Source organism: Siniperca chuatsi, linkage group LG15 (genome assembly GCF_020085105.1).
Source record: "Siniperca chuatsi isolate FFG_IHB_CAS linkage group LG15, ASM2008510v1, whole genome shotgun sequence".
In the NCBI taxonomy this organism is placed as follows: domain Eukaryota; kingdom Metazoa; phylum Chordata; class Actinopteri; order Centrarchiformes; family Sinipercidae; genus Siniperca; species Siniperca chuatsi.
The window spans coordinates 21,940,431-21,961,876 of NC_058056.1; the positions used below are offsets into that span (position 1 = coordinate 21,940,431).

General features: G+C 42.6%; 1 protein-coding gene across 19 annotated transcripts in view; it reads left to right on the forward strand.

Annotated features, from left to right (window-relative positions):
• The window catches only part of syne1b (spectrin repeat containing, nuclear envelope 1b), a 91,950-nt gene that overhangs the window by 33,895 nt on the left and 36,609 nt on the right, over positions 1-21,446 (forward strand). For 18 of the 19 annotated variants that reach the window (XM_044165673.1, XM_044165677.1, XM_044165690.1 and 15 more), the window contains 36 exons: positions 138-288; positions 450-608; positions 1,796-1,978; positions 2,325-2,426; positions 2,589-2,792; positions 3,019-3,226; positions 3,334-3,446; positions 3,636-3,841; positions 3,924-4,073; positions 4,230-4,521; positions 4,640-4,812; positions 4,945-5,254; positions 5,694-5,858; positions 6,681-7,037; positions 7,188-7,324; positions 7,964-8,141; positions 8,572-8,754; positions 8,862-9,005; positions 10,279-10,434; positions 10,780-10,944; positions 11,037-11,209; positions 11,417-11,570; positions 11,745-11,888; positions 12,320-12,484; positions 12,625-12,942; positions 13,226-13,381; positions 13,679-13,849; positions 14,105-14,431; positions 14,543-14,695; positions 14,950-15,117; positions 15,278-15,454; positions 15,597-15,743; positions 15,974-16,099; positions 18,019-18,195; positions 18,489-18,754; positions 19,115-21,275. In XM_044165673.1, coding sequence (XP_044021608.1) covers positions 138-288; positions 450-608; positions 1,796-1,978; positions 2,325-2,426; positions 2,589-2,792; positions 3,019-3,226; positions 3,334-3,446; positions 3,636-3,841; positions 3,924-4,073; positions 4,230-4,521; positions 4,640-4,812; positions 4,945-5,254; positions 5,694-5,858; positions 6,681-7,037; positions 7,188-7,324; positions 7,964-8,141; positions 8,572-8,754; positions 8,862-9,005; positions 10,279-10,434; positions 10,780-10,944; positions 11,037-11,209; positions 11,417-11,570; positions 11,745-11,888; positions 12,320-12,484; positions 12,625-12,942; positions 13,226-13,381; positions 13,679-13,849; positions 14,105-14,431; positions 14,543-14,695; positions 14,950-15,117; positions 15,278-15,454; positions 15,597-15,743; positions 15,974-16,099; positions 18,019-18,195; positions 18,489-18,754; positions 19,115-21,275 — 8,719 coding nt within the window. The remainder of the gene's footprint in view (positions 1-137; positions 289-449; positions 609-1,795; positions 1,979-2,324; positions 2,427-2,588; positions 2,793-3,018; positions 3,227-3,333; positions 3,447-3,635; positions 3,842-3,923; positions 4,074-4,229; positions 4,522-4,639; positions 4,813-4,944; positions 5,255-5,693; positions 5,859-6,680; positions 7,038-7,187; positions 7,325-7,963; positions 8,142-8,571; positions 8,755-8,861; positions 9,006-10,278; positions 10,435-10,779; positions 10,945-11,036; positions 11,210-11,416; positions 11,571-11,744; positions 11,889-12,319; positions 12,485-12,624; positions 12,943-13,225; positions 13,382-13,678; positions 13,850-14,104; positions 14,432-14,542; positions 14,696-14,949; positions 15,118-15,277; positions 15,455-15,596; positions 15,744-15,973; positions 16,100-18,018; positions 18,196-18,488; positions 18,755-19,114; positions 21,276-21,446) is intronic. The other variant, XM_044165686.1, reaches the window with a different exon arrangement.

Sequence of the window (21,446 nt, forward strand, 5' to 3'; positions counted from 1 at the left end):
TTGGCATGTTTTATTTTTATTTTTTCACATTCATTTTCTCTGTTATGCAGTTTATTGTATGTTTATTGCATGTGATAGTTGCAGTTCATTTACATATAAGCTTTTATAGGTAATACACTTCTCTCTTTCTTTGACAGACAGGAGCAGTGCAATGTCCTTGTTGAGCTTATGAGAGAATACCAAATCCTGAAAACCTCCATCAGCAGCATTATTGAGAGCACTGAACCTCTGGTTGAAATAAGCTCTGTTTTGAAGGACCATGAGGAAACCAGGAGGTCACTAACCAAGGTCAGGTCAAATTATTATTTTCTTTTTGGGGATCTTACTTTCTTGTAATTAAACTGTTCATTACACAAATCCAGAAAAAAATCTATCTTAGTTCTGTGTTTTGCCTTTCTGATTGGTCATCAGAATGCTTAAAAGGTTTGCTGTCTTTACTCCATTTGTAGCATGAGGCAGTGAAGGTAGAGATGGCTGGCAAGCAACATGAACTGGACCGGTTTTCCAGTAAAGGAAAACAACTGGTGATTGAACTGAAGAAGATCCCTGAGTGTGACGCTCAAATGATGAAAAAGGATATGGAGACACTTGTTGATCAGTGGTTGGATGTGAGTCTGACTTCAGGAGTTGCTACAATTAGGTCTGTCATGATAACTACTTTTGTTGGACGATATATATTGTCCCTGAAATAATTGTGATAAATGATATTATTGTCATTTTAAGACCATTTTATGCCACTGATATAATGATAAGCATAACAATGCAAATACACCCTTTTAATTAGCTTAAAATTCTTAAAAATATTCAGACATTGGAATTGGAGTGCAAAAAAAATATTAAAACATCCTAATTAAAAACATAAATAAAATCAAACAACTAAAACAATAAATAAAATGGACAAACAAAAATTGCACTTAAATAAATGTTAAACATTTGGCTCAGGGGTAGGCTATAAAGTCATTCATTCCTTAACAGGCAATATAGTAATGGTAGGGCAAACCCTGCTGTTTATTCTGACTCATGTTGGCTAAAATGTTGGTGACATTCTTATGTAAAAAAAAAACACACATGTAAACACAATGGGCAATATCGAGGTCATGTCCATATACGAAACGTCGATATCATGACAGGCAATAATTACATATCGTATATATGTTGAGTCGATAACATAATTATTGTGACAGGCCTAGCTACAATTATGATGTGTTGATTTGATGCGTCACTGAAGTGCTTTTAATAGTTTTTGGACAACGATGGAGGGCTATGGCACAGAGGAGTAACCTATATTAGGCTTTGGCTACACAGGTAATACTTGTTCATAGGATCAATTCATTGATGGTTTTGGTTTTTAGATGGGATTTGTTGACAAGAATAAATATAGAAAATATCGGCAGCCTGATATTTCCTTTAACAACTATCAGTTAAAATCTTTACCGACATGGTTTTTGCTACATGTCCTCACACCAAATTTGATAAGGTATTTGGTGTCCTCACAAGTACAAGAGACCTGAAGGTTTTTGCCCTTTGAGGTTTGTGGCACAATTCTCAGCCAGGAAAGATTAGATGTGATGTTTCTCTTTAACATTGCAGAATCAGAATAGACTTAATTACCAAATACAATTTATATATACAAATTGGTTTATAAACATTAATAAACAAAACATAATTGCAATGTAGAGCTTTGTAATCCATATTATGTTCCATTAGCAGTGCAGCCTAATATAAAACATAAAAGCTCAGTGCCAGACACACTACAGAGAATAAACATTTGTGACTGATTTAATCCATTTCTCAGGTGTCTGAGAAGATAGATGATAACATTGATCGCCTGAACCAGAGTTTGGCACTGTGGGATGATGTGCGTAAAATCAACGAGGACATTGAGAGTTGGACAAGCAGCTGTGTGATTGAACTAAATGAGAGCATGAACAACCTCAATGACAGTAAGAAGGTGTCGGCAAGGCTCTCCATGTTACAGGTATGATTTCTGATGTCATAGTAAAACCGGATAATAATTAGTTTGACCTACTTTGGTGCCTGATAAGTATGGTTTTCCACATAAGACAATGCAAATCAATGCAAAGTTAACCAAATTATAGGTACCATGGCCCTGTCTGGTCAGAGACAACGAAGACACAGCTAGTGCAATCAAACTGTGTGACATAACTTTAACATGATAGGTCCCTGCTTTAAATGGCAAACATGCTTATAGACATACACTCACTGTGCAGCCACAGACACAGGGTGTAGTATCTCACAGATTACCAAACAAAACAACTGAGAAGGGGTGTAATACATGCTTTTCTCATTTTATACATCCACAGGCGGAAATGGGCGAGAAGGAGCAGAAACTTGAAACCCTGCAGAGCAAAGTATCAGAGCTGAAGAAGTGCAGTCAAAGTCAAGAGACCCCTGCTAAATTACAGGTCCTAAAGATGATTATAATCTATTTTTCTGAATGGTTATGCTGTATTTCACAAGTAATACTATATTTGCACTCATTGACCAATAAATATTAAATCTGACCAGAAGAAGTAGGTCCTCCCCTCCACATGTATGTGTTTGTACTTTTATCCTACTTGCATCAGGTGCTGGAGAATGACCTTCGAAAAAAGATCAGCACTGCTCAGAAGCTACATGAGCAGGCCAGGGGAAACCTCATGGACTTCACGTCCCAACGGAAACAGTTGGAAGACTACATCTCACAGATGTCTGCATGGCTAAAAAATATAGAGGATTCCATTGTTTCTTCTCCCACTGGATCAGATCCTGAGGACATCTGCAGAGTGAAGGTGAAGCCTAAATAACAATGACATAGTAAAGTACAGTCCTTGGAAAATTGGGATGAGGAAGCTTGATTCAATATGTATACAATGGGCCTTTGTAAACTTTGGGATACAAAGTGCTCTTGACACTGTCACTGGTTTGTGAGTTGTTGGTGTTACAGATAGGCAACCCAGATATAGATGACAACATAAGGAAGCTAATAAACTAAACTACATTAAACATGTTTTGAAGGACCTCCAGAAAGAGCTGCAAAATCAGCAGGGGAGTATTGATTCTACCAGGGAGAGCCTCAACACCCTGTGTAGAAAATATCCCTCTGAGGAGCTGGCTGGTTTGGGTTCAGCTCTTACTGACCTCATCAAGGCTTATGAGTCTGTGAACCAGCTTTCTTCCAGGACACTGGCGTCACTGCAGAACTCTCTTCAGCAGCAGTTCAACGGTGAGAAATTTGAAAAACAAACATGAATAAAATGGGTAATTTTACTCAGTGGTCACTGTTTGAATCTAAACCAGATATGAATTCTCTTTTCCTCCCTGCCTTTCCAGATCTGGTACAAGAGTTCCATCGTTGGCTTTCAGAACAGAGGGAGATAGTGAAAGAATGCTCTGACCGATCTGGAGACACTCAAATTGTGGAACGCAAACTACAGAAACTAAAGGTAAAACTGATACTGAACTGAATAGCTAGAGTTCACTAAATCATAGTCTTTGATGGGGATGAGAGTAGAATTTGGAATATGCTCTCATCTTCAACTGGCGAAATGAAAGAATAACTAAAATTCCTGATTCAAAAACATCAGATGTGCCAGGAGGTACAAATGCTAATAGTGATGTGGGTTATCTGTCAGGGCGCCATGGATCGTGTGGAAGAGGGTGAGGTACGTCTTACTCAGGTCTGTGAGGAAGGAGAGAAGCTCCTACTCCATCTTCCCAAAGCCAGCGCTGGGCAAGTCCAGCAGCACCTTTCCTCTATCCAGCAAGACTGGGACAGCTTTGTGGAGCAGTGCAGACAGAACCAACAGATCCTGGAAGACAGTGCATCTCTCATGAAGGGGTAAGAGACTCACACAAACCAGTTCTGTAAAGCGCTTTGGAAGCTAACCATTTATAAACATTGCATTGTGAATTCCTTGTAGGTTTGAGGGTCGCCTTAAGAAGCTCAGGTGGTGGTTGGAGCACATGGAAAAGAGGATGACCACAGATCTGCTTGAAGCTAATCAGCGTGGTCCTGAAAAGGCTATGCTCGAGCAAGTGGAGGAATATCAGCAGGAAGTGCTCAAAGAAAGGTGCTGAATCTGCTTCAAATCTGTGTATTTACTAAGAAAAGAAATGTTTTTTCATTGTTTCCAAAAGTCCCTAAAAGGATCCCTAATAACTGTCTCCAATCAAACATCAAAGTACTCTTTGTAGCTTATTTAAACACTTTACTTCCTTCCATGCAGGGATTCATTTGAGCGCTTATGTCAGGAAGGCCAGGCACTGAATGAAGGTGGGCGAGGCGATGGTAGTGAGACAAGAGTGTCAGCTCAGCTTCAGTCACAGCACCAGACCTTGCTGAGACGTGTGAGAGAGAGACTTCGCAGCTGCCAGCTCACTTTACAGGAGCAACAGGCCTTTGAAGAGACACTGCAGACTACCTGGACCTGGCTTAGTGGAGTCCAGGAGCGCCTGGCATCACTCAACAGCACAGTTGGCAATAAAGAGACTCTGGAGAAAAGACTAGGTCTTGTACAGGTCAGTGAATAATGTTGTGATCCATAAATAATGTTCTTTGGATTACAAAGTTTTCTGGACACATTTTGAAACACAGAAATGATCTTATAGTTCTTTCTTGCTGTTTTCTTATATGCAGGATATCCTGCTAATGAAGGGTGAAGGTGAGGTGAAGCTCAACATGACTGTAGGAAAAGGAGAACAGGTCCTGAAGCACAACAGAATGGAGGGGCAGGAGGCCATTTATTCACAGTTACAGAGCCTGAAGGATGCCTGGGCCAATATGTTGATGACTTCCATGAGTTGCCACAGGTAGGAAATGTGTCATCTGCAGTCTGGGAGAACTGTCAGGCAGAGAGCTGATAACACCCAGTGACGCCATTGTTCATAGTCAAGGGTAAATGCACTTCTTAATTTCTTAGAAAATGTTATTATTGTCCGTAGTCGTCTGGAGTGGACAGTGGCGCAGTGGACCAGCTTTCAGGAAAGTAAAAGCCAACTGCAGCAGTGGATGGAGTCAGTGGAGCAGGAGGTGGGGATGACTCTGCCTCAGCAGCCAGGCCTCAAAGAGAAGTCCGCTTTGCTTGAGCGCCTCAGGGCCATCCAGGCTGATGTGGATGCTCATGCAGCAGCACTGTCACGCCTAACAGACAAAGCAGTGGAGATGCATGAAAAAACTGGCGACCAGACCTTTGGACCAGAGTCAAAGGCGGAGCTCAATGCACACTTTGCTGATATCTCAGCTGTTGTCAAGGTGATCTAAATACAAGCATAGGTTAAATAGCACTTGCAAATAATTGCTGGATCCTAGATGATTAATTCAGGAAAACAGTGCCAGCCAAAAAGAAGCTGCATCTGGGAGGGATCCAAGAACTCTCCCACAGGGCAGACACTCAGTGTCATGGGACCCTTTTGTTGCAAGGTGGTCTAAGTGGCCACATTGTTGCCAAAATTGAGAAACTGGTTACATTAAGCAAGTTGAGACAGAATGTTAGTATATTAAATTGACTTTAACTGTGATTGAACACGCAAACTTTCAAGGTTGCAAATTCCCATCCCACTTACCTTGGCACGGAATTAGTATAAAACATACAATAAAATATTTGCAAATACTATTTGACACATACATATTTAGACAGCGCCTCGTTCATATCTGGTAGCTGGTGTTTACATTGTCTTTTTCTTCCACAAAGGGTAAAGTGCAGTCCATGCAAAACATTGTGTCTGAGCATGAGCAGTATCTCGATGCTCTGAGAGACTTCAATGACTGGCTGATTTCAGCAAAAGAGGAGCTCCAGCGCTGGTCAGATCTGTCAGGAGACTCAGTCTCCATTAAAAGAAAGCTCTCCAAAGTGCAGGTGAGGAACTTAAAATGTTATACTTCAGGGAGATGTATGTGGCTACATCCAGCTGAGAGATATATGTCCTCCAAAGCGTTTCATATTCACTCCAGGGTCTTCTCCCTGTCGATTGTTGCCTGAATACCTCCACAAGGAGGCACCTGGGAGGCATCTTTACTAGAAGTTAAAGCAGTTCAGCTGGCTCCTCTCAATGGAGTAGCAGCTTGACCTCAAGGTTTTCCAGGATCATTGAGCTTCTGACCATGTAATGAAAATTGAGCACAAACACCCAGTTATGTCTGCCACATGTGGCAATAGTTTCATTCAGCTTGTCACAGTTGAAGTCTCATGACCATAATTTATTCATTATGATTCCATTACTGTGATAAAGACCCTAACATACCTGAACATGTGAAGACTCCTTAAGACGGGCCTTGTTGACACTGGGACTCCTGTTCATACAGTACAGACATGCCAAAAAGGTTGCAGATTATGTATTCACAGGCAAATCCCAGATGAGGGAGGTATTTGGAGAGTCATGGAAAACACCTTGAAGCTTGCCGCAAAGACAGTTTTTGTAAGACATTTGTTGAAAACAGGGTATCTCTCAAACTGCTGTCTGGCTTTTGTGTGTGCTCATTTACAAGGGGCTAGATTTAAAAAAACAAAAAACATGTTTTAAAGATAGAACTTTTCTTAAGGAAGGGATTTCAAGTGGCTGGGTCCATGGGAGCACAAGCTTTGTCACTTTTGGGCTTCACGGGCATTCCTACTTGGGAGTTACTTAACTCATAACTTTTTGACAATGGTGACAATTGTGATTCCTTTTGCCCTTTCCAGGAGTTGCTTGACTCTAAGCAACGAGGCAGAGAGAGGCTGAACCGGGTTCAAAGATGTGGGGCAGTGGCAAGAGATCACACTGGCTCAGGGGGCTATGAGGCTATGGAGCGAGAGGAAGCAGCGCTGTTGTCCTCATGGGAACAGTGGGAACGTGGAGCGCTGCAGACACGGGCTAGTCTGGAGACAGCCCTCTCCCAGATAGCCAGCTCTGAACAAGAGTTCAACAGCCGGTCAACACAGCTGGAGCAGGACCTGCGGGACTTTAGCCGTCAGCTACACGACTCCCGTCTGTGGTTGGCTCAAGCAGTAGGAAAAAACGATGGAGAGGAGGCTGTTAAAGGCTGGCAGATAGCAAAGGTAGGTCTCAGCTTAGTTTAGCTCCAATAATAAGCCACCATTAATTGGAAACAAGCAATGATAGCAGTAGTTGACTAATGCATATGCAATGCTAATGTAAATGAATTTTGTGGCTGTTCATCAGTGGTTGGTTATTTGTTTTCCACCCAGGACACATTGGAGGAACTTGTCAAAGCTGAATCCATGTCTGATAGTCTGAAGACTCAACTCAATGATCTGTGCCGATTCTCCAGAGATATGGGCACACAATCTGAGAGAGTGTCTGCTCTCATTAAAGAATACAACAGGTGAGGAAGGTGTAAATATGATGCACAATAGTCTTGATTCTTTAAGACCAGTGCAGTGAAATGCAATAAAATAGCCCCACAATAAATACTATCTTAGTTAAATATTCAGTTTTTCTAAGACTAATAATTTTGTTCTTTCTGTGTTTGTGACATGTTTCTATGGAACATTTGAAGTTGTATTTTGTGGTGTTGTGGTACTGGACTGCATTACATTGTATTGCATTTTATGTTGTTTTTGGTCCACCACATACATATATGGAGGAACAAACGTATTAGAAACACTTTCCAATATAATGCAGTTTAGTACAACAAACGACAGCCTACAACTACATGTTACCATATAACTGAATCGACACCTCTCTGACACACTGTCAACAAAATGTTTTAAATCTATTTTCACATGGGTAATATTTTTTACAGGATTTTTGCATTGAATTATGTTGCAAAGTAAAGGTATTTCTATTTTTCTGGTCACACTGTAAGATTAAATGCCTCAACAACCAATGGTCAAACCAACAAGAACCAACAAGCCTGAGACAAAAGAACTTACAAAGTGTAAGGATCTCTAAATTGATCAACAATGATACATGTTGGATGTAGAAAAATTGTTGTTGTTTTTTCTTCCTGACTTGTTTCTAGTCTGAGTCTCCAAGCGTCCAGGGAGTGCCAGAGCAAAGAGAAGCTGCTGGAACAAGGGTTCCGCTCAGCCTTCAGAGAGTTCCAGCAGTGGTTGGTCAATGCCAAGATCAACACGGCCAAGTGCTTTGATGTACCTCAAAATGTCAATGAGGCCTCATCTAGCTTGCAGAAGATTCAGGTACAGCACTCAAAGTCAAATGCCATGGAACATTCAGGCACTTATGTTGCCAGAATTGCAGGTTTGATTACCACTGAGGGTACCAACACTGTAATTTTAATTTCCCTCCACCTCCCCAGTCTCCTCTTGTACTAGCATTTAGTCGTATATGAATTTTTAATGTTTAATGTTTATAACGTGTTCATATTAAATAAATGTTGTGTAACTCCTGATCTGTCAGGGATGTTTGTGAGCTCAGACACAGTCTTTGTCAAACTTAGACAACTTACATTTGTTCCAGAGCATCACATAAGCAGAGCCACACTGCCAAACTAAAATGCATATTGTTGCAATATATGGTTAAAACCTTGATGTGTCTGTCCTGACTGAATGTTAAGATTAAGAGTTTCCCTACATGCTTGAGTTATCATCTCATCTCTTCTCTCCTCAGGAGTTTCTAAATGACAGAGAGCAAGGTCAGTCAAAGCTGAATGCTGTGGTTGTGAACGGTGAGCTTGTCTCTAGTATCGCAGCTAAGGACAAAGTTGATGCAGTTCGGGCTAAAATGAACACTGCCAGAGAGGACTGGAAAAATATGATGTCCAACCTTCACAACAGAGAGACAAGTCTACAAGTAAGCACCTAAACGTCCCTTCTCACTGATGGGGGCCATTATGAAAACAATGCGTCAGGAAAAGGAAACATCTCAACAGTCTCTTTATATCGTCTTATGTGTTTCAGAATGTTTTGTCTCAGATGAAAGATTTCGAGGCAAGTGCCGAGCCTCTTCAGGAGTGCCTGAATACCACAGAGCTGGCTGTACAAGAGAGCAGCACAAGGCTTCATGATCTCACAGCCAAGAAGCAAGAGCTCCATAAGCTACAGGTACAGTATGTTCATTGAGTTTGGAACACCCCTCATGTTCAAGTTCGACCACCACTCAGTGCTTGAGTGCCAACCTGACTATTCCTGTCATCTGCAGAAACTCACAATTCCAGCTATATTACAGTTTTTTAGCATTGCTATTATTCTTTTAGGACTGCCAACAGCTTATGCTAACTGCCAGTTGCTTACTTTTTGAATTACTGCTATCTTTCTGCTCCTCTTTACTACTCATATGTCTTAATTTTTTGCATGTTTGTCACACTTAAATGTTTCAGATCCTCAAACAAATTTAAATATTAGTCAAAGATAACACAAGTAAACACAAAATGCAGTTTTTAAATGAAGGTTGGTATTATTAAGGGAAAATAAAATCCAAACCTACATGGCCCTGTGTGAAATAGTGATTTCCCCCTAAACCTAATAACTGGTTGGGCCACCCTTAGCAGCAACAACTGCAATCAAGTGTTTGCGATAACTTGCAAGGAGTCTTTTACAGTGCTGTGGAGGAATTTTGGCCCACTCACAGAATTGCAGAATTGTTGTAATTCAGCCACATTGGAGGGTTTTTGAGCATGAACTGCCTTTTTAAGGTCATGCCACAGCATCTCAATAGGATTCAGGTCAGGACTTTGATTAGGCCACTCCAAAGTCTTCATTTTGTTCTTCTTCAGCCATTCAGAGACCCCACAACAACATCCAAAGAACTGCAGGCCTCACTTGCCCTCAGTTAAGGTCAGTGTTCATGACTCCACCATAAGAAAGACTGGGCAGAGACTGGGCAAAAATGGCCTGCATGGCAGAGTTCCAAGACGAAAACCACTGCTGAGCAAAAAGAACATTAAGGCTCGTCTCATTTTTGCCAGAAAACATCTTGATGATACCCAAGACTTTTGGAAAAATACTCTGTGGACTGATGAGACAAAAGTTTAACTTTTTGGAAGGTGTGTGTCCCATTACATCTGGTGTAAAAGTATTTCAGAAAAAGAACATCATACCAACAGTAAAATATGGTGGTGGTAGTGTGATGGTCTGGGGCTGTTTTTTTGCCCAGTCTCTTTCTTATGGTGGAGTCATGAACAAATTTAAATAGAATTTATAATATTTATAATAGAATCTATTAATTGCTTAAAACAGTAACATTGGCCATATACTGTAACTCATTCTCTTTTCTTTTTGCCATGTTGCCATCTCTAACCCCTCACTCTGTCTGAATTGTCTTATATCTGTGTGTCAGCTTGCATGCCTCTTTGATAACCTGCTTGTGCTCTTCCAGTCTGTGCTTGAGGAGTTAGCCTCTCACGAGATTCAGCTGAACAGGCTGAAAGAGAAGGCCCAGCTGCTGTGGGATGAACACGCGGCCGGCAAGGGTTTTGTGCACCGTGTCTCGCAACTCTCTGCTCAGTACCTAGCTTTAACCAACCTGACCAAGGTACAGTTATGCCTACCAATCTGCCTGTGCACTGGGGCTTTTCGGGGGGTAGAGCTGGAGAGGAGACAGAGGCACTAGACTGGATCGAGCTCTGACATAATGTTATTTTACAGATGATAAACAGTGAAGGTACTAACTCACCATGATTTAACACAAATTTCTTTATTTATTACTGTAAGTCTTATACAGAGCATATACAAGCTAATGTCCTTTATGTCTTTTGTACTAAATATTTATCATCAAAGAATCTACATGTGCAATTATCAGGTTGAGCCTACTGTGGATTCAATTTCTAAAACCTATAGTGGTAATGTTCTGGTTGTGTCCTGTTCTGTGGCTCTGCAGGAGAAGGCATCACGGATTGACCGAATAGTCACTGAGCACCAGCTTTTCTCCCAGGGGTTGAAGGAGCTGCAGAACTGGGTGGCTGACACCAGCCACATGCTGCAGACTTACTGCGCCCCCACTGCTGACAAAAATGTTCTCGATAGCAGGATGATCAAGCTGGAGGTATACAAAGTTACTGCTAGTTGTCAGAATTATAGTTACTTTGAATACCCATTATAGGAGTGTAATAAATGTACATGTGATTGTTGCACCAGGCCTTGCTGACTGCTCGTCAGGAGAAGGAGATCCAGCTGAAGATGCTGATCACAAGAGGAGAGTCAGTTCAGAGAAACACCTCAGCTGAGGGAGTGCCTGTAGTCCAAAAACAAATACAGGACCTAAAAGATTCCTGGGATGCCCTGCTCTCTGCCTCAATCCAATGCAAAAGGTTAGTTCTCTACCAAGTAACACCTAAGAATTTGTTTCAAACAGACTTTTGGTAGCTTCACGAAAGGTTTTTCCTGAATTGTTAACTATAAAAAGTGTACAGAGCGTCTAACTGCTGCTGCTACTATTCTTGCCAGATCTTGTTTTGCTGCTATTGGTACAACCACTGCACCATTTTCTGACTTTGTTGTACTCTTCAAATCGCCAGTCAGCTGGAGGGTTCCCTGTCTCAGTGGACCAGTTACCAGGAGGATGTACGCCAATTTGTGGCATGGGTGGAGCGTGTGGAGGAGAGTCTTGACCCCACTGATAAACAGTGCCCAGAGATGAGAGACAAAACTGCTAATCTGAGCAAAGCCAAGGTACAGCAATCTTCTCAGTCATACTGTATACTATTAAGGCGTATAAATGATTTAGTTAAGTGAAAATGAGCAGAGTAGGGTTTAAAGTTACATGAGCCATTTAACTACAACCGGTATAAACTTGAAAAATGTACAGTTGATTGATAGTGTAACTCCCCCTCTCTATTGTTTCAGTTGCTGTATGAGGAAGTGCTCAGCCACAGCACCCTGCTGGACACCATCACTGCAAAGAGTGGCAGTATCGCTGAGAACTTTGTCACTCAACTTGAGCTCCAAGATCTGCAAGAGCGCTATAACACTATCAAAGACAATGCCATGGTAATAAAAGCAGAATGTACACAGTGCTAAACAGTGAATCTTATTTCAAATATATTTCAGCTTGAGTATTATATACAGTTTATTTGTGTGTAGCTGTTTTAAAAGAGTTACAAAAGTGATGTCCAACAGAAAATTACAACAAAAAAATAGTGTCTAAAAATATTGTCCTAAAAGCTATTATTTAATTACTTCTTATGATAATAATAATAATGCATTTTATTGCTGTTTTTAAACACAAATTGACATGAGGCAAGTGAGATTCATCAGCAGAAAATCCAAGGAAAATCGCATCACACTCCACAGTTTCAGTGTGAAGTGTAAAATGTTTAAAGCAATGGCTGCATATCAACAAAAATGTTGTCAAAGGAAAAGTTAGAATCAGTTACCTCTCACATTATGACTCTGAATCCTTATTTTCATTGTGTCCTCAGAGGGCAGTAGGCAAAGCAGAGGAGCTGGTAAAAGCCCATCAGGAGTATCAGCGGGGCCTCCATGCATTTGAGGACTGGCTGGAACAAGAACAAGAGAAGCTTGGCTGCTACACCCAACTGGAGGGTGATGTTGATATGCTGGAGGAGACTCTGCAAAAGCTGCAGGTCTGAAATGTTGTTGTAAATAAACAGAACATGAAATGATATTACTACTACTACCATTACTGCTACATAGCCAGAAGTTCTATTCATTTAATATATTATCTAAAGGTTTAGAGAGCTCAACCACATCTATGTAACTACAGGAACTACAGCTGCACTGCACAGAGGGCCAGGCTTTGCTTAACACCCTGCTGGTCAGTCGAGAACTGGTCATTCCCTGGGGTCTGCCTCAGATCGAAGACCGAGCACTGGAGACCCTGCAGCAGGAGTGGAGGTTGTACCAGGTCCGGCTGGCCGAAACCCGGGCTCAGCTCAACAGTGCTCTGGCCAAACTCCGGCAGATGGAGCAGAAGTTTCAGCGTCTTGACAGCTGGCTAAAGGGCATGGAGACCAAAGCACAACTGCGTAGCCACCGCCGGTCTGACCGCACCACCAAAGATGCTCAACTCCAGCTAATAAAGGTTAGTATTACCTTCACAGAAGCTAATCACATGGAAATGTTTTGCACTGTTGTACAAATCAGCGTAATTATATATCGTTTTCAAAGCTGTTACAATGCTGCATTTTAAATCAGCACATTTCACTTCAGTCCCATCATAATCAAAAGAAGAATCTTGCAACTAGTAACTTTGCATTGGATGCAATTTTATGTTATGTTTTGACACATTTTGAATTTCAGAATAATTGCAATTGCAATATAATTAAGCATTGTTCAGACATCTCTAATGATCCTTGTATGATCAGAGCTGGCAGGAGGAAGTGCTGGTTTATCAAGAGGAGATGGAGGGCCTCAGTCTCTTGGCTCAGCAGGTTCTGGATGAGACGCATATTAGCAGCCGGATCAGTACCAGAGCCACCAAAATTACAGCCCGCTACCATGTCCTGCTTCTGCATTTAATGGTAACATTGTTTTGTGCACACAACACAGTATCACAGTAACACATTGTTGTGAATGTTATGTATACCTATATAGAATATATATACATATGTACTTCAATACATGGTTGTTAATAGATATGCCTTGGTTGCTTGAGACCTTCGAAATGGTCTCTTTAACCAGTAGACCACCCAGAATTCCTGTTTAAAATCTTGCTGTAAATCTGTATTTTGTCAAATAATTGGAACAATGTCATCAGTTTAGCTATCCTAAGCATTCTTCTCCCATAACTTTGTTTTTTCTCTTTCTTTGTATTGCAGGAGACGATCAAACAGCTCCAGGAGGAGGTGTCTTGCATTGAAGAGGCACAGTGTGTCTTCAGCACCTTCACAGACTGGCTCAGCACAGCTCAGAATAACTTCAGAACTGTGGCTATCAGTGTTGATGCAGTGGACCGCTTTGCTATGGAGAGAAAGATGAAAAAACTAGAGGTACACTCTCTAACATAGAGCACATGCCTTCTGTATATTATTGTCTACTCTGTAAAGACCATTTATAGCATTCGACCACCTACATAACTATATATAATTACTCTAGCCTGACCAAGCTATTGCTTACTTTCTAAGACATACGTTACCAGCTGAAATGCCAGAAATAGTGCACTAATAAGAGTAGCAACATTACTATCAGACTTAAGAATCTGGTATCTGTTTAAACTTAATAACACCATCCAATGTACCTTCCAGGCTATGCAGGCAGACATGGAGCAGGGTCACACTCACCTGAAGACAATGAGAGAGAAGACAGAGCGAGCCATGGCTTTCTTAGAGGAGCCTGAAGCAGAGCATCTGAAGGAGGAGGTGGACACCCGCCTCTTCCAACTAAAGGAGTTGATGGACGCTCTGCGCACAGAGCATAGCTCCCTCGAGAAATGTATTTCACTCTCTAAAGACTTTATGGATAAATACAAGGCCCAGGCCCAGTGGGTGATGGAGACCAAGAACCTTTTAGCATCAAGTGTAGAGCCTAAAGCTGAACTCTACCAGAAGAAGGCTCAGCTAGCGAAGTACAAGGTAACTTAACGCTGGTTAATCTGTATTCTTTTCTTGGAAACACAGTGAAAATAGAGCAAGACAACTAAATGTTTTTATCTGCAATATTTTGCTCACTTTTAATATATGCAGACTATCCAGCAGACGGTGCAGTCTCATGAGTCAGCACTGAAATCTGTCTTTGAGAAAGGAGAGGCCCTGCTCGACACAGTCCATGACGCCACTATAAGTGACAACATGAAAAAGCTGCAGGCTGACTACCAAGATCTCTGCTTAGCAGCTAAGGTATGGGCACTACTATGCTGTTTCTGCTGAGGTGTAATTTAGGGAGGCAGCGTTGGATGGCAGGTCACATGGGAATTCTAAATTAAGTCCAAAACCATAGAATTTATTCAGTGTTAATGTTTTTTTGTGCTGTATGGTATTAGCAAACAAACAAAAGGAAACAAACTGATGCCCTGTACATATTTCTTTTATTAAATTATTACATGTCGTATAGCTACATGAATCTCTGAGATTGGCTGTGTGTTGTGTTTCAGACCCAGGTTCAGAACCTTGTGGAGTGGGTGAAGGAGCACGAGGATTACAACAGTGAATTACAAGAGGCTGAGAAGTGGCTCTTACAGATGTCCAGTAGACTGGTCACTTCAGACTCCATGCAGACCAGCGGTATGGAAATGGCCACTCAGCAACTTGCTCGACATAAGGTGACCTTGACCATAGTGTCCTACAAAAATTCATAATTTGTACTGTAATATTAGTTGTGCAGTTTTCATTATTACACCACTTCAAAATACTTTACAATTACTAGATTGTAGATTAATCTTCATAATCTGTATTTTGAAACACCTGACCGGTCTTTTTCAGGCAATAATGGAGGAAATAGCCAGTTTTGAGGAGCGTCTCACCAGCTTGAAGCAGAAAGGAGAAGATCTTGTAGCCAGCTGTACAGACCAAGTACAAGCTAAGATCAGTCAACAAGTCCAGGCTCACCAACAGGGAACCAGAGATAGCTACTCTGCCATTTGCAGCACTGCCCAACGTGTGAGTAATACAAGACTGCAACCACAGATCTTCTTACTTTTTCTAACTAGGAAACTTCTCCATTTGATAATTTTCAGAAAAGCCTGGCTCTTTATTTTGTGATATAAAGTTAGTTAAGGTCTTACCTCACCTTGTTCAACAGGTGTACCAGAGTCTGGACCGGGAGCTGCAGAAACACGTTAGCCATCAGGACACTCTCCAGCAGTGCCAAACCTGGCTCACTACAGTGCAGGAGGAGCTTCAGCTCAACAATCAGGGACCATCTGGTCTGCAGGAAGCACTGAAGCAGGTAACTGACACAATTTTGCCTACTCTTGGAATGCAGTGATATATTATATTCAATTCAATTACATTTTATTTATAGAGCACCAATTCATAACAGAAGTTATCCCATTGCACTTTTCCTATAGAGCAGGTCTAGACTCTTTTTAGTATTATTTACAGAGACCCAACAATTTGTTTTCCCAATTAAGTTATTTTTCTATGATTTGTTTTGATTAATTACTTTTGCACACACAGGTGAAGCACTACAGGGCCCTTCAGGAGCAGGCCAGCACTTACCTGGACCTGGTGTGTTCTGTGTGTGACCTGTCTGATGATGCTGTGAGAGTGGCAGCTGCTCAGGTCCAGCAGGTCAAACTCACGGTCAGTAATTGTTACCTTCTTGTCTATGGTATAACATAAAATAATAATTTTATAAATCTAGGATGATAAGTGTATCATAATAATGACTCATTAACACTGGCACACAGTCCAATGAAGTCCAATGAATGCTGGACATAAGACATACTATTGCCAGTACATTTTACCCTTCAAATATTCATTCATCAGTCAGTCAGTCATATACTAGCAGCGTGACATGCATATATATGTATATATATATTATAAATAATCAACAAGACTGGCTATGGATACCGACTCAGGAACGGGGCCACCATCAGTCACCTCCTCTACATGGATGACATCAAGCTATACGCTAAGAGCGAGCGGGACATCGACTCATTGATCCACACCTCCAGGATCTACAGCTCTGACATTGGGATGTCATTCGGGCTTGAGAAGTGCAGTCGAATGGTGACAAAGAGAGGGAAGGTAGTCCACACAGAAGGGGTCTCACTCCCAGAAGGAACAATAGCAGACATTGAGGACGGTTACAAGTACCTTGGAATACCACAGGCAAATGGCAACCTCGAAGAGGCAACAAGGAAGACGGCAACGGCCAAATACCTCCAACGAGTAAGGCAAGTCCTAAGAAGTCAGCTCAATGGCAAGAACAAGGCCCAGGCAATAAACAGCTACGCCCTGCCAGTGATCAGATACCCTGCGGGAATAATAAGGTGGCCAAAGGAAGAGATACAGACCACAGACGTTAAGACGCGAAAGCTCCTCACCATGCATGGAGGGTTCCATCCCAAATCCAGCACCCTGAGACTGTACGCTAGCCGTAAGGAAGGCGGCCGTGGACTAGTGAGTGTGAGAGCAAGATCCACAAGTACATCCAAGATAAGGCCCCAACAGATGACGTGCTCAGGGAATGTCTCAGGCAATGGGGAACAGAGGAAGACGTGCTGGAGGAAGGACCATCATGGGAGGACAAACCCCTACACGGATGTACCACCGAACATAACTGAAGTGGCTGATATCAAGAAGTCCTACCAATGGCTAGAGCGGGCTGGTTTGAAGGACAGCACAGAGGCACTCATCATGGCTGCACAGGAGCAGGCCCTGAGCACCAGAGCAATAGAGGCCCAGATCTACCACACCAGACAAGACCCAAGGTGTAGGCTGTGCAAAGAGGCCCCTGAGACAATCCAGCACATAACTGCAGGGTGTAAGATGCTGGCAGGAAAAGCATACATGGAGCGCCATAACCAAGTAGCTGGCATTGTGTACAGGAACATCTGCACTGAGTATGGACTGGAAACCCCGAGGTCAAAGTGGGAAACACCTCCAAAGGTGGTAGAGAATGACCGAGCCAAGATCCTGTGGGACTTCCAGATCCAGACTGACAGAATGGTAATGGCGAACCAGCCTGACATCGTGGTGGTTGACAAACAGCAGAGGAAAGCCGTTGTGGTTGACGTGGCGATACCAAGCGATGGCAACATCAGGAAAAAGGAACATGAGAAACTAGAGAAGTACCAAGGGCTCAGAGAAGAGCTGGAGAAGGCCTGGAAGGTGAAGGCAACAGTGGTGCCCGTGGTCATCGGAGCACTCGGGGCAGTGACCCCCAAACTGGAGGAGTGGCTACAGCAGATCCCTGGAAGAACACCAGACATCTCGGTCCAGAAGAGCGCAGTACTGGGAACAGCAAAGATACTGCGCAAAACCCCCAAGCTCCCAGGCCTCTGGTAGAGGACCCGAGCTCGAAGGATGAGACCACCCGCGGAGGGTGAAGGACAAAGTTTATATATATATATATATATATATATATATATATATGTATATATATATAGATATCACCATAATGTGAAAATATGTCATGAGTGGTAGAATGTGGACCTATTCCTAATATACAATTTTACAAATATTCACTGAAGGAAGGTACACATGTGTTTTTGCAGATAGAGGAAAGGATGTCCAGTGCACAGGAGCTTTCAGAGGGCTGGAGGGAGATCAAGGAACAGAAGCAAGATCTGACCAGCCTGTTCCAGGATATGGAGCAGCAGCTCCTCAGCTTCACAAGAAGGCCTGCAGAGTTGGAAACAAAGATAGCTCAAAACATGCTGTCACAAGCCAAGGTAGGGAATAGTATCAAATCCATTGATCCCTTGACAAGGCACACAAAGGGGAACTCTTTCTTAATCATCCTCACCAAATGCATGTTTATTAAAATTAAGATATACTGTGTGTCTACATGTGCTTTTTTAGCTTAACTACACAGTACAGTGAGTCTAAACATGATTGTGTTGGTGATTTTGTTATTATTATCTAATCCAACATTTTGGCTTGGGTTGTGTAGGGATTAAGGAGAGATCTGCTTACTGTTTGGATGTATTTAGGATAACCATCCAGTATATTGCTTTTCACACAGGAATGCAGCCAGCAACTGCAGTCTAAACAGAGTATCCTGACCAAGATGACAGAGACTGTGAGCAGATTGACTGGTGGCCAGGACTCTCCGGAACATGCAGAGCTTGACCGTCTGAGCCATTCCTGGCTTGAGCTCTGTCACCAGGCCAACAAGCTGCAGAGCCAGAGAGAGGAGGACCTGCAGAGGTCTAAAGAATACCATGACTGTATCACTGCAGTGGAGGCGCTGTTTGAACAGGTGTCCAAAGAGTGGGACAATCTGGCCAGGTGTGTTTGTACATCAAGTATACATTAAAATGAGTCATCACATACTGCTGTGCTCTGATTCTAATCTGATCTAATCTCCTCACAGGACCAAAGTCAATAAAGTTTTGTTGTAGGCTGCAAGAAAATACCAGTTGTGCTGTCTGTTGTCAGTTTCTTTGTCATGGCTACAATGTTTTCGACAAATTTCAGGGATCATGAATAGAAGACCTCTGTGTAAGACCATTTGTTTGTCACTACATAAGTCTGAGCTCAAGGCCATCATTACGATCAAAGTTGTTTTTCAGTTATCTAGATCAAAACATTGTCATATCTTCCACCCAACACTTGTGTAATTCCATTTTTGTTTTTTTGGTGTCACAGAACGGATGCTGAAAGTTCATCTCAGCATTTGGAGGCATTACGGAAGCTTGCAGTAACTCTGGAAGAGCAAAAAGGCACTCTTGAGGACCTTAAGGAACAGAAACAAAAAGTCATCCAACATTTGAACTTGGATGACAAGGAGCTGGTAAAAGAGCAGATCAGCCACTTTGAGCAGCGATGGTCGCAGATGCAAAACCTAATTGAGAGGAAAATCCAGGACTCAGTGGTGACCCTGGAAGATATGGGCCAAGTGGAGGCCCGTTTGAGAGAGGCTCGGGACTGGGCAGAGGAGCAGCAGCCTGCCCTGTCTGAGGCCATGAAAATGAGTCCTCCTCCAGAACTGGCTCAGAGCTTCCTGTTTGACCACTTGAGCATCTGCAGTGAGTTGGAAGCCAAGCAGCTCCTGCTGGCACAGGCTATGGCCGACGCTGACAGGGTGCTGGCACGCCTGGGCCTCAGTGAACGGCAACGTCTGCAACAGCTTATTGCCGGCACTCAACTGGAGGTAGAGTCTTTGAGTGTGAAGGTTGTGCAGCGCAGAAAACACCTCAGCAAGGCTTTCACAGAGAGAACACATTTTCTGATGGCTGTGAGCCAGTCCATTTCCTGGGTCCAGCAGAATGAGAAGAAGGCTCAGGCAGAGGAGTACATTGCTTTGTTACCTGATGACCTGGCCAAGCAGGTCAGAACATGTAGGAACATTCAAAGCAGTCTGAAAGCCTATCAGAGCGAGCTGACATCCTTGTGGTCTCAGGGGAGGGACCTGATGAGGGATGCCAGCGAGGAAGAAAGGAATGAGATTCTCACAAAGTTGCAGGAGTTACAAAACATCTTTGACAAAACATTACATAGATGTGGCCAGAAACTTCAGGAGCTTGAAAAAGTACTTGTTTCTAGAAAGTATTTCAAGACTGATTTAGAGAAAATATGCCTGTGGATAAAACAAGCTGATATAGTCACCTTCCCTGAAATCAATCTAATGGTTGGAGATGCTGAATTGGAAGCGCAGCTACTAAAGTATCAACACATAGTTGAGCAGGCAATTGAATATGAGAATCTTCTCTTAATTGTACAAAGAGCTGGCCAGGAAATATTGCCCAGTCTGAATGAAGTAGACCACTGCTATTTGGATGAAAAACTCAACACCCTCCCCCAGCAATATAATAGCATATTAGCACTAGCCAAAGAAAAACAGGAGAAAATCCAGCAGGCCATTCTCACAAGGAATGAGTACACCTCTTTCATAGATGTCACTCATAGAGCACTGAAAGAGCTTGAGGAACAGTTCAATAATCTGGGCACACAGCCTGTAGGGCTGCAAACAGAAGAGGTTGTCAGTTTGCAGAGTGATTACAAAGCGATCCAGACAGACCTGAGCAACCTGGGTCTAGCTGTGAGTGAACTGAACCAGAAGAAAGAGGGATTTCGTAGCACTGGTCAACCATGGCGCCCAGACGAAATGACCCAGCTTGTGAGTCTGTACAACGGTCTAAAGAGGTTGGTTGAACAGAAAGTAGAGCATCTGGATGAAACCTTGGAGTCATTTGAGGACCACAAGGCAATGGCTATGCAGGTTGACTCTGAGTTAAAGGCCACAAAAGAGCAGCTGGTAAAAGTTAATGCAGAAACACAGTCAGCTGAGGAAAGGCTGAAGAACTACCATGCTCTGGCGGGGAGTCTCCAGAGTGCCAACTCTCACTTGTCAAGGCTCATGGAGCAGATGGACACTCTAGCACCCCGCGTGGACCAAGCAGCCCATGATGCCTCCAAGGATCAAGTGCTTCTGTGGCAAGAAGAGCTGCGATCTTTGCAGGCTGCAGTAGGAGATCTGATTGAAGAGTGTGAGAACAGGTTTGTCCAAAGTAAAGACTTCGAGACAGAGATGAAAAGGACCCTGGACTGGCTGCAGCAGGTCAGGGATGAACTGGGCTGTGCTGTGATTGTTGATGTGAGGGTGGAGAAGGTGCAGGAGGAGATCAGAAAGCAGCAAATCATGCAGGAGGAAGTGCAGTCGAGACTGAGAATAGTGGCTGCTCTTAGTAGCAGGGAGCAACAGAAGTATATCAGCGCAAATGAGCTTGTCCCAGCCCACGTAGATACAAGCCTAGAAGAAATGGCAAAGCTGCAGGCAGATGTTCAGAAAGCACTGAGCTCCAAACAGGTGGGACAATATTACATTCAGTATTCTATAAAACATCGCAGTCATACATTCATTTTAGTGAAATACTTTATTTGTATTGTTGTTTGTTAAAGTTACCTTAATGCCTAAATACAGTATTTAATCATAGTCATTTGGTGTGGAGCATCAGTGCAATTGCATTCATAGCAGTTA